This window comes from Callorhinchus milii, unplaced genomic scaffold (assembly GCF_018977255.1).
Source record: "Callorhinchus milii isolate IMCB2004 unplaced genomic scaffold, IMCB_Cmil_1.0 Scaffold7, whole genome shotgun sequence".
In the NCBI taxonomy this organism is placed as follows: domain Eukaryota; kingdom Metazoa; phylum Chordata; class Chondrichthyes; order Chimaeriformes; family Callorhinchidae; genus Callorhinchus; species Callorhinchus milii.
In genome coordinates, this window is record NW_024704748.1 from 22,963,606 (window position 1) to 22,979,378 (window position 15,773).

A 15,773-nucleotide genomic window follows, 5' to 3' on the forward strand; every position below is an offset into this window, starting at 1 on the left:
TTCTTAGATAGTTTCATATCAAACATTTGCGTTGCCACACATTTAACTGTAAAATTGTGATGATACAAGAACATAAATTACTTTCTACGACAGGCTTTAAATTCCACAACGAACAAGTTAAAACTCAAACCGATTGATGGAACTCGGGAACATGAATTACAGTGACACGTTTTTGAAGCAAGGCTACAAAACAGAAGCATTTCTTTCAGGAAGTAGTTAAATGTAATTTCTACAAAAATCAACTTAGCTAACTACTGTAGTAGCTACACCCAGAAATTGATCCGTACAAAAACAGTTGATTCCAGGAAACATGCATGGTTTAAAATGGAAAATGGTTAATTTTGGCGGCCAGAGGCCTGGTAAGGCAGTACCTGCAGGAAAGGAAATGAAAGCATTTGAAGTGAGCTAGACAACAAGACCCAGAATGTAACCTAGAATCAACTGCATAACCATTGCAGCCAACACAGTGAAACAAGACCAGCTCTATACTGCTGTCAGAGTCAAAACAACTTAAAAAACTTCCTGCCTGCAAATAGTTGTCACGTTTAGGCGATTCTTCAGGTTTCAATGTCCTTAGTCCTTATCAAGTGTACCAATATTGAAAACGCTTAAGTTGGAGACGGAGCAGGGGAGGAGTTTTTACTGCTCTGTAACTACCTTCCTTCGAGAACTGCTCCATCTATTGGTTAAAGTTTTGATCTGCTCTCTGATTATTTTCAGGGTTTGTTCTGTGAACTTCCTCTGGGCAACACGACTACTTCTGTTTCCCAGGACAACAGTGTGGGCGAGAGTAAATGGAGGGAGGGGGGAGGGGAGAGAGAAAAAAAGAGAAGAAAAATCACAATACACAAGGAATTTGCATTACAAGAAGAATGCAAAGTAAGAGAAACACATTATTGGTCGCGATTCAAATGGAAAAGGTTGATGGCTCACTCAATGTGCCTTGAACCCAGCCACAAAACCACAAATGAACCACTAGTTTTTGCAGCATCAGGCAGGTGTAATGGCAAAGCGAACTGGGGTACCAATAGGTGAAGCGATCCACTAGGTCAATTCAACTCGAGTCCTGCAGGCCACTAGATTGTCAATTTCAGACTCATTAATGTCTAGAGACGGTGAGTGGGGAGGGGGATGCGGAGTGGGGGAAGGGGAGCAAAGTCCTTCCGGTTCCTGTGGTGCCTAGCTCAGGGTGAAGGCAGAGAATATCACCCACTTTCCTGGACACAGGGCAGAAAAATCAAGGAATTGAAGCCATCAATAAAATCCAACCTGCTAAATACAGCAAATGTAGATCTAGTAGTATTTATTCAATATGCCTAATTCACCACTCTGGATAACTCGTCAATGAGCCCCTTTGCCCTCAGAGTGACAAGTTATCAGGAATATATGGTATTAACATTAGAAGCAAATTAATAAAACTTCAAATTAGTACAAAATGCATAAAATATATGTACATTTCCATCTCATTGATTTTTCTCTGATACACAGTCGGAGTTGGTCACTATTACAGCGAAGACATGATTTTTGCTCAAGCCCTTTAAGTTATATTGCAGCTAAGGAGTGAAATGTACTTGCGATGAACAGACCAATGGGCCTTGGAGTTACAATACCTTAATCTTATTCGGTGTTCGGTTATGTAGTTATAATTTTCCATAATTTCGGCTCAGGTGCCCAGCCAGCTATGAAAAGCAATTTGAGATGCCCTTCTGACGTGAAAGGCGCTAATATAAATGTAAATTGTATTATATTGTAATTTGAGGAATTTTCCACAGCTTGAACTCAATTTGCAAACACTGAAGAGCCTCAGTGTCAAATGATGTCCATAAAGAGGTATTAAAAATATTGGTCATATATAGGGTGTCTCAGAATGATTTGCAGAAGACAGCAAATAAATATTTGCCTTCACAGCAGTTTGAGTATTATAATAACAACAGCTCGCATTTACATAGCACATTTTCAAAGTATCATAGAATATTACAGCACAGAAGGAGGCCATTCGGCCCATTATACCTGTGCTGTCTCTTTGGAAGATCTACCCAATCAGTCCCACTCACCTGCTCTTTCCCCATAACCTTGCAAATTCTTCCTTTTCAAGTACCTATTTTACGTAGGATAAGGTCCGATTGCTTCACAAAGACAGAGTCGGATACTGATTAGGGAAGGAGAGAAGAGGTGACTGCAGGCCCGATTGAACTGGTATAACTTTAAATGCCATAAAAAAGTAAGATAGACTGAAACCTTACCCGAAGTAAACTGCAATTGCAATACAAATCCCAATCACGAATGGCAAGATTACGTATACAGGAATATATGGATCCGTCTCTGTTGGATCTGTATTAAAAAAAGAAATTAAATAATTTGAAATGGAGGAAAAGATACTTTACATTTCATTTGTGTCTTTAGGCTGAATTTTTGTTAAGTTACTTCGTAAAACGGAACATGTCTTTGTCATTAGTGGTTAGCACAAATGGAACAGGTTGTTCCATTTTCCTGCAATGCAAGAGTAGGTCAAGTGTTTTGGCCGTCGCCTCTTGTGGTAAACACTATTGCTGAGATTACATAACCCACAGCCCACCTTCAAGTATCTGCTTAGCAGAAAATGAGGTGTCATGCTAAGACACGCCAGTTAAGCATCCACAGATTGTTGTGATACAGGAATACATGCTAAGCAAAGGGCTTCAGTTCTGAAGCTCCCTGTGGAGGACTGAGAGAATGGTGAATGCGTTTACACATTACAGACTCCCGTTGTCCAGAAAATAACAGGAGATTGTACATTGACATCTATTGGTCACCTGTGTTACACCAGTGGTTAAAGTTTAGGATACAGTCAATTCACTTTACAGTATATTCTGTGAAGCGCTTTAAGACATCTCAAAGACGTGATAAGGCGCTATACCAAATGCAAGGATTATTATTATTATAGCAGTGCAGGCTTTGTTTATTTTCATTAAGGACTTAAGATCTACGGGTCTAACAATTATATCTTTACACGTTATCCATTCCTTGTCTTTTTTCTCCCCACAAATAAATAAAGCGAAGGCTTTTCACCCATTTACTTGTATCTCACTTGCTTCCCAAAGATCTGCAAGTGATGCTGTGGCCTCTCACAGTCGATGATCAATTTATTCATCCAGGTTATTTTATGTTCCAACAGTAGCTGGGAACAACAAAATGTTTCAGTTGGTAGCACTCTTGTGACTGAGTCAGAAGGTCGTAGGTTCCAGCCCCACATTGAGACTTTGAACTCTCAATCTAGACTGACACTCCAATACAGTACTGGGGGAAGTGCTGTATTGTTGCGGTGGCATCCGCCTGCATGCTGCCACATTCACCTACAAATACGCTTTATGATAAATCCTACAAAGTGCTCAGAAACACCCTCCTGACAATAAAGGTGCGATATCAAAAGCAAAGGATTACATTCATGTCTGAGATTACGCTGTACTCAAACCAGGTGTTCAGTTCCGTAGGGAAGAATAAGAAGAGTATTAGATAGAAAAGATTTTTTCTTTAATTGTTTGCTTTCCTTTTCTCCTTCTACACACAAGTTTTTTTTTGGAGGGAAAATTATTTCCAATAAGGAATGTTTGATTGCCAATTTTCTTAAAATTCCCACGGGCTGAATATTAAGCAAATTCTCCAATTGGAATATTAAAATAAAAAGTATATGCAGAATTTTTTGTAATTAGTTTTTCAGAGAAAATGGATTTGGGGCAATTCGTTTGGTATGGCCTTTTTTTAAAAAAAATTCAGTTCCATTCCCTCTAGAAAAGGTTGACTGTGGTTTACCACTTTAGAGGTTTGAGCAGAGGCATATCACAATATACCAGGCTCTTAAATTCTAAGATTTGCATCAGAGGAAAAGCAGAAACCCAACTAAACCATTCTCTGAGTCCTAAAAGCCAATTATTTTGCAATAACAATCTCATAACAGTTTCACACAGTCTCCACAGCCAGAGTAGGTAGAATGGTACAGTAAAATTTTAAAAAGGTTATTAAGAATAATAATCCTTGCATTTGATATAGCACTTTATCACTTCTTCAAGACCTCTCAAAGCGGTTCATGGAATATACTGTATATTGTGTGGGCGAAAGGTGGTGAGTTAGCTATACCTATAAGATGTCTTCTTGCAATTTATAAAATGGTGAATTACCTTAATTGTCACTTACAGAGCAATGTAGGAATCCTACCCTCACTCCACCCTAACCTTAGCAAACATGCCATTTCTGGATGCAAACATCAGCGCATAGCACTTAATGGTAGAGTGCAGTATCTTGACAATTGATTGATTTCAGGCTCCTTTCAAGTTGCATTTTGAATGAAAAACATTTTGACTTGTTTATAATAATTTTTGCATTTGATCTAGCACCTCATCATGTCTTCGAGATGTCTCAAAGCGCTTCACAGAATGTACTGTAAAGTGAATCAACTGTATTTTTGTGGGCCAAATATACACCTGCTTAAGTATTAAAGGGTGAAATGAAATATTCAAATTGTGCAAATTGTAACTGCTTTCAACTTTATACCATTTGTGAAAGTTTGGGGTTCAAAAATCATCTGAACATTTAAGCACTGTTTTTTTCTTTATAAATGTTATACAGACATTGACACAACAGGAAAGCCAGAAATATATCTGGCACTAGAATGAGTCACCAGACCTGGCCACAAGTCAATATGCAAACGTCACTTCCAACCACACACACTGCATCATGTGTGCTCTGCACACAATAAGAACAAGGTACTGTACAATGCTTAACACAGTGTTCTAACTGAGGAACAATTAGAAAAATGAATTTTATAAATTTTTGCCCACAAAATATACAGTCAATTCACTTTACAGTATATTCTGCGAAGCGCTTTGAGACATCCTGAACATGTGATAAGGCCCTGTATCAAATGCAAGTATTATTATTAATGTGAATGTTTTGAGCGAGTGCGATATTTTATTGATAAAATGATAGAAATCATGTATTTGGGGATTTTTGCAAAATAACTGCAAGGTTAGAGTACAATACTGATCTTCCCTAAATCTGATAAAAAAGAAAATATGGATGAGTTCAGAAACATGACAAGGAAGCTGAAAGGAATGTGGGGCAAGGTTAAAGACATTCAGGCCAGAGATCATGTTGGGTTTCAATACAAAATTACATTTGTATATTGCCCTTCATGTCGGGAGGACATTCTAAGGTACTGGATGGTGGAGAGTACCACTCATCCCCTTAAATATGTCCCATTCCATTTGTGTTTAGGATAGTAAGTATATAGTACAATCCCAATATTGGTATGAGAACTGGATTGAATGGATTTAATACAATATTAATGTAACTTTGTTCTGGTGCGTAAAATAGCACCTGTTGTGCTTTTCCAGATAATCATTTATCATTTTAATTGACAATCATTTATCAATTTATCCTAACGGGAATAAAAATTGTGATGTGATATGATTATTTATCAACTGTGACAAGTACCACATTGTTGATAAACCAGTTGAGGTCAGTGGACAAGCATCTCAGTATTGGAGGGTACCCAAGAACTATGGAACCATATCTCACCACTTCTGGGAAAGCAGAAAGAGAAAATTGGGGAGAGATGAGGATAAAGTATTTTCTTTCCAAGGTTGTAATATATTCCAATTGCAGAGATGGTTGTCACCAGTCCCTCATGATACAACCTTTATAACAATCTGATCGGGGTGGTTTGTGAGGTCAGGTTACTGAGAGGATATCTTTTTTCGACAGTTGGATGTTCTCTGTATTGTCCATCCAGCCATCGCTAATCGTATAAGATAGACTGCAGAACAGTAAATGTTTTACTCTCAGAGTAAATTGGAAGTCTGTCCAGCTCAAATGCTTGCTGCAGAGTCCATCAGTGGAAGTGGTATTTTTCCTTTAAAAGTCAATTTATGCCTCACAGAGCCCTCGGGACTGAATGATTTGAAGTTCAAGAGAAGCAAGCCACTGAAGTCATATAACAGAACATGTTAAATGTTAAAGGGTGATGTTAAAGGGACGCTGCATGTATATAATGATGCTTTGGCAGATCTTTTTTTCATTGGTTTAAAAGCACCATGCAACAACACGAGTCATGATATCAGGAGGCAATTGTACAAATCAAACACTTATTGCGCTCAACCTGCTAAAAGAAAAGGTCTAATTTGCAGTATTTCTTAACAGATAACAAAAGGAAATGTGTGATTATTATATTTCTAAAACATCAAACATGCATCAATGAAGAAAGCATTCTTGAGTATTTTCTATATTTTAGATACTCGATAATTGTGCGTTTGATTAAGAATTAAAAGATCTCAACAACAACATACATTTGTATTGCACCTTTCATGTCAGGAGGACATCCCAAGGTGCTTAAAAGAACTCAAGGAGACAAGAGTCCCTTTAATAGCCCATTACAGGATGCCCTATCAAAAGCCTTTCATCAAAGCACTAATTTGCTTTTAACGTATGTTCTCGTGGCCTTGTTGTCATTCTGGTGGGACACTTGCACTCATGCAGTAAACCAGCCTTTTTGCCCCGGAAGCAATAAGTGACATCAGAGACAACCTGATAATAATAACAATCCTTGCATTGGATATAGTGCCTTATCAAATCTTCGAGATGACTCAAAGAGCTTCACGGAATATACTGTAAAGTGAATTGACTGTATATTTTGTAGGTAGGGCCAGAGGCTATCATTTTCCTGCATTTTATAGACCAGAACCAGTGAAGTATAACAGGAATTGCTCCACATTTTCTTAACCAAACAGATTTTAACTGACCTTTGAACATAACATCACCTCCAATAACAACAACAAATTACGTGTATATAGCGCCTTTCACATTGGGAGGACATCCCAAGGTGCTGGACATTCAGTGTTTCGGACCCGAGCTGGAGTTCGGGATTGGGGAGGGTGGAGGGCCATTGGGGGGAAGAAGGGTGATTGAAATCATGGTCGAAGAGGAGGGTCTTGAGATGGGTCTTGAAGGAGGCAAGGGAGGGGGCGAGGTGGAGTTACTGCGGAATGGAGTTCCAGACGATGGGGGCAGAATGACTGAAGGCCCGCTCGTCAACGGTGGAGCGAGCGAGGCAGGTGACGTGAAGCAGGCTGGAACCCGCTGAGCGGAGGGATCGGGCAGGTTGATAGGGGGTTAGGAGATCATAGGGGTAGAGGGAAGCAACTCCATGGAGGGCTTTGCAGGTGAGGACCAGGATCTTGAACTGTATCCTCTGTGTGATGGGAAGTCAGTGGAGTCGGGCAAGGATGGGGGTGATAGGATCACGGAGCCTGGTGCGGGAGAGGGCACAGGCTGCAGAGTTCTGGATGATCTGTAGCCTATGGAGGGAGACGTTGGGGAGGCCGACAAGTGAGGAAGTTGCGTAGTCAAGCCTGGATGTTATGAAGCCGTGTATGAGGGTCTCGGCGGCCTGCAGTGTGAGACAGTGGCACAGCCGGGTGATGTTGTGGAGGTGGGGGAAGGCAGAGCGGGTCCTGGCACAGATGTGGAGTAGGAAGGATAGTTGAGGGTTAAACAAGATGCCAAGGTTCTGGACTGGCTCAGTGAGGTGGAGTGTGCAACCATGGATGGTGATGCTGTCAGCGCCTGAGGTGTGGAGGCGCTGACGGGAGCCAATCAGGAGAGCCTCAGTCTTGTTGACGTTCAACTGAAGAAAATTAGCTCTTATCCAGGACTTGATGTCTGACAGACATTCTGTCAGGACAGCAGTGGTCCTGGAGTCAAGGGTGGAGGCAGAGAGGTACAGTTCAGTGTGATTTTATAAATGTTCTATAAAAGGAGAACAGATGCATATCATTTACCTTCACCAGAGCTACTAGGGGTACTGGTTGAGTTTGGATATCTTGTCATAGCTGATATATAACTCGTTTTATTACTCATCATGGGACTGCAAGAGGAACAGATGGAAAATTGGTTATTTTACATATTTTACGTCCAACTGAAGATGTATTCAAAACCCAATTATAACATGAATTAAACCAAATAAGACATTTTTGTCCACTCATATAGACATATGCACTTAAATAATAATAATAATAATAATCTTTGCATTAGATATAACACCTCATCCTTCATTATCCGGGGGTAATAATTCCTTCAAAATAAAAATAAATTGGTGACTCAATCCACAACTGTTTGCGGGACACTGCTGTGCACAATTGGCTGCCGCGATTCACCCACAAAATATACAGTCAATTTATTTTGCAGTATGTTCTGTGAAGCGCTTTGAGACTTCTCGAAGGTGTGATAACGGGCCATATCAAATACAAAGATTATCATTACTTATTACATTATTATCACGTCTTCGAGACGTCTCAAAGCGTTTCACAGCATATACTGTAAAGTAAATTGACTGTATACTTTGTGGGCAAAATACTGCAGCCAATTACACACAGCAGCGTCCCACAGACAGTCGTAGATTCAGTGACCACATTTTTTTTTAAAAAAGCAATTATTATTCAGGAAAATCGATCCACCAATCAACTAACAACCTGGTTCCTACTTACTGCCAGGTAAACAGACGTGTGGAGTAAGGAAACTTGCCCAACATGTCGCCCTGCCCGAGAATCCCCTGCCCAGATCCTCTTGCTTGCGAGGTGAGTGCTCTAACCACTGAGCTACAGGACTTTACTTTTGAAGTTAATAGAATAAACTGGCAAATGTAATGCTTTACAATTAATTGACTGAATTTAAAAAAAATACAGCAAACCGTAAAGTACAAAGCTAAAGCATATAAAATAACAGAAGTAATGCTACAACTATTCAGAACATAAACAAAATTGGATCTGCAGCCTTTTGAGAATTCCAATAACAGTTAATCTGTGAAAAGCAAAAACAAACATATGTTCGTGCCTTATCTTGGCACTGCTAGAGACAAGTTGCCAATACTGAATAAATGTGCATCTCAAAACGATTTCACTGCCTGTCCATATTTCTACTCTAAATTAAGTCTTAATCCAATGTATAGATCAGACTCCAGCAATACAGTGCAGTATTGAGAAGCATTTGGGTGACATCTAATGGAACAGGGTGGGCATTGCATTAACGTTTTTTTTTAATAATCAATTTGCTCAATATCTTCACCGCTTTGGATAAACCTGAGAATATGATTCCCACTAATATTACTATCCAGTGTCTCCTTGCTTTAAGAGCACAGAATGAGGAGTGATTAAGATTGGGTGTGAGGACTCCTGTGGTAGAATTGGCTACCGACATATTTATACTTGTATTGGTTCACACAGAAACAGTCACGTTGCTTTCTTGTGTATAAAAAGCCTTAGGCTTTAATATTAGGCCTTCATCCATTATGTGATATTACAGCTAACTATGTAATATTAAGTTTAGCACTGAGTGCTATCAATACATCAAACTAACTAAAAGGGAACTACTACTTAGGAAATTCATCAACAATGCACACTTAATAGATAAAGCCAGACTCATGTCAATTATGACATCTGTTGAGGTTAATGAAATGTTCAGCATGTCTAACCAGAATATGAAAAAAATAATCATAAAGCACTGTGTTTAACAAAATTAACAAGTGAGGCATGTAATAATAGAATCAAACTGAACAGAGGTGCCATGCAGTGTGAAGAGTGTTATATAAATGCAAGTTATTGTTGTTTTTGCAGAGAAAGTTTGTGCCTGAACACAGATAGTCTACCAACAACAACTCACATTTATATAGTGCTGTTCACGTAGGGTAGCTTCCAGGAGCGTACCATTATACACAAGGACAATTTTATACAAACTCTATTTTTAAAAAATGTAACCACTAGTAAGCTGACGACATGGGAGGAAATAAACCGAGCAGTGCTGACTCAACACCAGAATAAACATGGAAATTCTAGGGCTGAAATGGAGGAATTTATCCATCACAATGAAGTGCTGTATACACCACAGACGCTGTGATTCTCTATTTTTGGAATGGGAAAAATTCAAACCAGAAGCGATCAGTAAACATGAACATTATTTACTCTGGACTGCAGAATTTGTTTCCAAACGAACACTTTTCTTAGCACTCACTGTAATATTTTAGGAATAGTAACTATTTCATAGAAAAGCAGACGGCAGTCTCTGCTCCTGCATACTTTCATCTTTGAGTCTCCTGCTGTCATTAAACGACTAGCTGAAATGCAACATTTCATGTCATAGGTATTGGTGTAGTCTTAATTATAATGTACACTTCACACGTTTTAATATGTCTGGTGTTGCATTATCTTATGCCTCATGGCCAATTGGATCTCCCTACATGCTGCTCCTACTGAGATTTATTCAGCGCCTTGGTCCGTCCTCCCGACATGAAAGGCGCTATACAAATGTAATCTTGTTGTCATATTAATCCAGCACTGACCTATGCTCAAACCTGTGACTATATGCCCTAGTGCAGAACTGGAGCCCCCAGTCATCAGGGAGAGATAATCGCTATCTTTCTATTTCTCTCCAAATTTGATGCCAGACAGTATTTTACCTGGCTCTGTCTGAATAGCCTTCAGGCAAACGGTTAGCAGTTCTGGATTCTGTAAGTCAAGAGCTGGCCTTCAGCTAACATCCACTCTTTGGATAAGCTGTTGCTCATCCAAGGAAAGTGTAGTCATAGTGATCAGTTAAAAGTTACTTTCTGATGACTAGCTTTTAAATATATTCATGATTATGACCTTAAAATTAGATATGTCTACAGTGTCTTAGCTGCCATAAGATTCTGAACTGTTTCCATTCTGTGAATGGCATTTCTGCAACTTTTGCATATTGACCAAAATCAGGAATTAAACACTCCACATTTAGAGAAGTTATAGCCAGGCTTGATGTAATTGCATTTTCCCACTCTGTTGATTTGCCTATTGCTGAGGTTTTCTGGTACAATGACAGACCTAAATGTGGGCAACAGCATTTTTCACTTTAGCAAATGAAGGATACATTCTGCACGTCACACGGTCAGTTTTGAGAAAGCACTGACATAATACAACAAACAACAACTTTTATTTATATTGCGTCATTCACATATAGGATAACATCTCAAAACACTTCACAATGATGGGGTTTGTACATATGAACAAGAGAGAAAAGGGGAGATGTGCATAGGTACAGTTAAAGAGATAGGTTTTTAGGTGGGATTTAAATACTGATAGATAGAGTCTAGATGGCGTGAGATCTAGCGGTTAGTGACATAGTATCTAAAGGCTGTCATCTGATGAAAGATTGCACCCAGCTGGGTTTAATCTTAGCCACTTGGAAAACATCTACTTAAAATAATCTGGTAAATACAAAAAAAATTCATTGGTGATTGAGATTGCACTGCGCCTTAAATTTCCCTTTATCATTACAACAGAGGGCGCTCTTCTTATACTCCGTATTATGATACACTCACTACTCATGAATAACCCGTGAAATGTCAGGAACCTCAGCATAATAGTGGCATTCTTCTACATTGCCAATACTCATCAAATCCTGTACAACAAGCTGCACAGAACCAGCCCACAGTGAAGCCCTGCTCTGTGAATTCTAGTCTCTCATTTGAAGTATGATCTTAGCTCCCTGAGGTCCATGGTTTTGACACTCTCAAACACTCTCCCTTGCCCTTTTCACCTTTAGCCTACCACACTGCTCAAGCCAGGTCAACGCACACTTCAAATATGCCCTGTCTTTGACTTTTGCACAGAATATAGCTGTGTGCCATGTCTCAGCATTTTAAACTTGTTAACAGGCTATCAGCTGCCTCTTTGTGGTTTGTTAGTAGATTTGCATCCTTGCTCTCTGCCTGTTGCTTTCGCTTCCCTTCTTTGTTTTCTTGACCATGTCTCGACTTGTCTTCATCAAGTTCACACTTGAGATTTTAACTACCTCTCACTTTGAGATTAGGTTTGACAGATATGCTTTTCCAGTTTTGGGTTTCTATTTTTTTCTTCTGGTTTTGGTTTCTCCCTACACCTACATCACCTCACTGAATGCACACTACCATGATTCACAACAGAGCTGCTGTCTCTGCTGCTACAGAAGCAACCTTCATGATGATAAAATGTCATTTTTATGTTGACCCTGCTAAAAATGTCACTTAACCAATGAGGATCGTGATTTAATGTTTTATTCCGATTACTTCCACTAAGGTACATTTCCAACATACAAGTGTACAGATACAAGCATACAGATACAAGTGCTCTGAGCGCTATATAAATGCAAGCTGTTGTTGTTATTACTTCTTCAACACTTGAACTACTTATGTAATGACTGACGAGGATTGCGGTTGTCAGGGGCAATCCTTGTATAGGCTTTATTCTTTCTGAAGCAGCTCTACGTCTCTCCACTGCAAATGCTTTCAATTTACACAGCAATAAATACTGAATGCATAGGGGAGGTGGTGAACTTGAAAAAAAACAGCCTCAGCTTACATGTTGTCTCTCGCCAACATAATTAAGTACAAACTCATTAATATTCACGAGCTCCCAACATTTGCAGTACAGAAGACACTGGAACATAAAAATGGTAATTCTCTCAATATTCTTCACATATGAAATCACTTAACAATATATTATTGATATATAGGACACCCGAGTAGTGTGAGTCATGGCAATAATCCCACCTACAGGCATGCACATTTTATTTAATTTTGTTTTCAACCACATCAGCAATTCTTGTGGTGTTCAGCTTCACGGCGTGTCAAAATAATCCCTAGCGGTTGGACCCTTGATATACACCTGCTGTGCTCTTTATTGCGTAAGTTAATTGCATCTCTAAACTAGCATTAAAGAGCTGCTGAAAAACGACTCCTTTGCAGTCACAAAAGTGCAATTAAAGTATGGAATGCATTAATTATTATTGCTAGGTGCACTTCGCATGGACATGATCAAAGATGTTAGATGGTACTCGAACAGCAGAGCAACTAAATAATAACTACCGTTGCGTTTGATATAGCATCTTTCACATTGGGAGGACATCTCAGAGATCTTCACAGGATATACTATAGAGTGCCAGGACTGCCTATTTTATAGGCAAATATTTCACCCACAAAATATACAGTCAATATACAGTTTATTCTGTGAAGCGACTTGAGATATCTCAAAGATGTGATAAGGTGCTATATCAAATGCAAGGATTATTATTATTAAACGTATATACGAGAGGCACAAGAACTCGTATTAAGTGGACCTGCAAGCTAGCTGTTTATGTGTGTGATGCATTCCGCATCCCTCCATTTACTGGAGAGTATCCTGGTAACACCACAAATTAAGAAAATAGGATATTAAAATCAAACCCAAGACTTGAACCCAAAAGCTTTTAACTCAGAAGTGAGGGTTCTACCAACTGAGCCAGGCTGACATCTAGTTGATTGGTAATTAACTCCAGAATTGATATAAAAATAAATCACCATGTTTTCATTGCTTGCACTGTCTACTCCTACCCTTCTGGAACATTTTTCCTTCTACGCTTCAACTAGGCAAGTAACATGCTATCAACTCCTCATGTATGAACAGTCAAGAGAGCATTAACTTTACCAGGCTGTCAGAAACCCATTCAGAATGAAAATGCATCTCATCCGCCCTGAGCAATTGCCTTTTAATCTCTCTGCTGAGATATTCGGGGGTTCTGCCTGTGCCTGAACTCAAACAGCGTTACAGATAAAATAGGTCATTCACTTCATGGCTGTGTGTGGGATACTGCTGAGCACAAATTGGCTGGCATCTTTGCCTACAAATTCACAGTCACCGCACTTTACTTTGATAAAGAAGGTACCATATCAAATGCAAGTATTATTACTTTTATTATCACTACTGGGCGGGTACAAGTAGCAGCACCTCTTTACATATCATACGTTTTCCTATTGCTCCATTCTTAGTATAAGAACAACAACAAAATTACATTTTGTATAGCGTCTTTCACGTCAGGAGGATGTCCCAAGGCGCTAGACTGTCAGTGTTTCGGACCTGAGTTGGGGGTGGCATCTGGGAGATTGATCGAAGGCACAGTCTTGAAAGAAGAGCAGGGTCTTGAGACAGGTCTTGAAGGAAACCTCCCCACCCTCCACGCATTCCTCACTCATTTGGTCCACTGTGCAGATATGCCACCACTTTCACGGCAATTAAGAGTTAGTGTTTGTTTGCAGCGTCTGGTACATCGCAGACGTCCTGCCTCCAGCCCAGGGCGGAAACTTCAAGGCCTCACACAGCAAGGATATTCAAAGGCTATTACAGCTTATTGACAAGGGAGCAATTCAATCTTTCAACATCCTTTATATCAAATTTCAGCTCAGCCAGATTGATAGTTTTGGTTACTTACAAATGAAGGAGTTTCTATCCGTCTAGACTAGAAGCACCCGCACAAACACTAGAGAGGCAGAGTCAGACTAGCCTGGGATAGATCGCTAGTGAGACCTGTCCGATGACATGTGGGAACCCATTTGTGAAGCAACTCATACAGTCGTCGCCTACAATAGATTAAAAAGAGAGGGCAAGTTACAATAAATCGTTGTACATCACGTCTCATTCATGCCGATGTGAATTGACCCTCTTTCCCCCTCCCCGCTCCTCCTCACCAAAGCCTCAGCGAAGAGGGCTGAATGCTCCATATCTTTTGTATGTCTCCAAATATCTAATCAAACTGCATGAAATCAACAAGATTACCAACTGTGCAATTCCTGCTGCATTCTCATTTATGGACTGCACAGCTTGGTCACTGACCTGTAACAAAGACAATCATCATCTTGAAATAAGAAACCCTTCAAACTGTCTAAACCTTTTTTTCCCATTAAATATAAATCGCTCTATATTTAGGTCGATTTTAAACTCACAAAAGCCGTGCAGTGACAAATTATTTTGCACATTCGCACCAAGGACACCATAACAATTCTAAAATTAGTGCTACAAGTGAATACGCTAGGGAGTGCTAATCTCGCAGTGAACTAATTTAGCGCGAGCTCGTGGCTGGGAATGCATCTATCAGATACTTTACAATGTACACGAGTTTTAAAGTTTAAGAAGTTGATTGCTTCAATAAAATTATATAAAAAAACAATGTAAAGCAAATCTGGCTGCTTTATGTTGGAGGAATTTTGCAACTGCATATATTGCCATTGAAGTATTGGGATAAAAAGATTTGTCAAGATCAAATAAACTGGTGGAACAGGCTCGATGGTTTTACTATGTTCAGAATTATATTCTTGTCCCTGATATGCTCCATTATTTGGCAACAGGGAAAAACAAACTGAGAAACAAATTACATGCTAACCATCTTTCTTATACAAACATGAAATGATTACAGCAGTGGACTGTCCACTGTGCGGAATAGGAGTGTGTGTTTTGTTATCCTGTTTTGTAGACAACAAAACTTTCGATTCATTATTATAGCGTTCGGCATCCTCATGCTTGACTCTATGTGGATTCCTGCTTTTATCGATAATAGTGGAAACTATTCTCCCAGAACATACAGGTTCACTGGCTGAATTAATTATTCAGCAACAAATTTTGGTTCAATGTTATATGATCCCTTCATGAAAGTAGAGGATAATGTAACTTGCCTAATGCAGCGAATAATGTAATCTCGATTCTTAAGTGGGATTTTCAGGTTTTTGGCACAATTGAAACAAAAAAAATGCATGGCTATAAGCTTTTTTTATCAACTGTAATTCATTTTGTATTTGTTTGTATTATGCTGCCACAAAAATAACATCATCAGTACTGGTTTCATTGAAATAAAGACTATTAGGTTTGGTATAATATTTGGACATTTACTGCATTTCTATTGTACTTTGTCTTATAATCTGCACGTTAAAT

The 15,773-nt window shown here is 39.3% G+C and overlaps 1 protein-coding gene across 3 annotated transcripts in view; it reads right to left on the reverse strand.

The window, feature by feature from the left end:
* Positions 1-15,773, reverse strand: part of ptprea (protein tyrosine phosphatase receptor type Ea) — a 95,485-nt gene that overhangs the window by 17,757 nt on the left and 61,955 nt on the right. Inside the window, exons 1-3 of one of the 3 annotated variants that reach the window (XM_007896084.2) lie at positions 14,281-14,353; positions 7,812-7,897; positions 2,244-2,331 (exon numbers count right to left, since the gene is read on the reverse strand). In XM_007896084.2, coding sequence (XP_007894275.1) covers positions 2,244-2,331; positions 7,812-7,893 — 170 coding nt within the window. In that variant the 5' untranslated portion in view covers positions 7,894-7,897; positions 14,281-14,353. Of the gene's footprint in view, positions 1-526; positions 626-2,243; positions 2,332-7,811; positions 7,898-14,280; positions 14,354-15,773 lie in introns of those variants that run through there. The other 2 variants (XM_007896076.2, XM_007896088.2) reach the window with 2 other exon arrangements.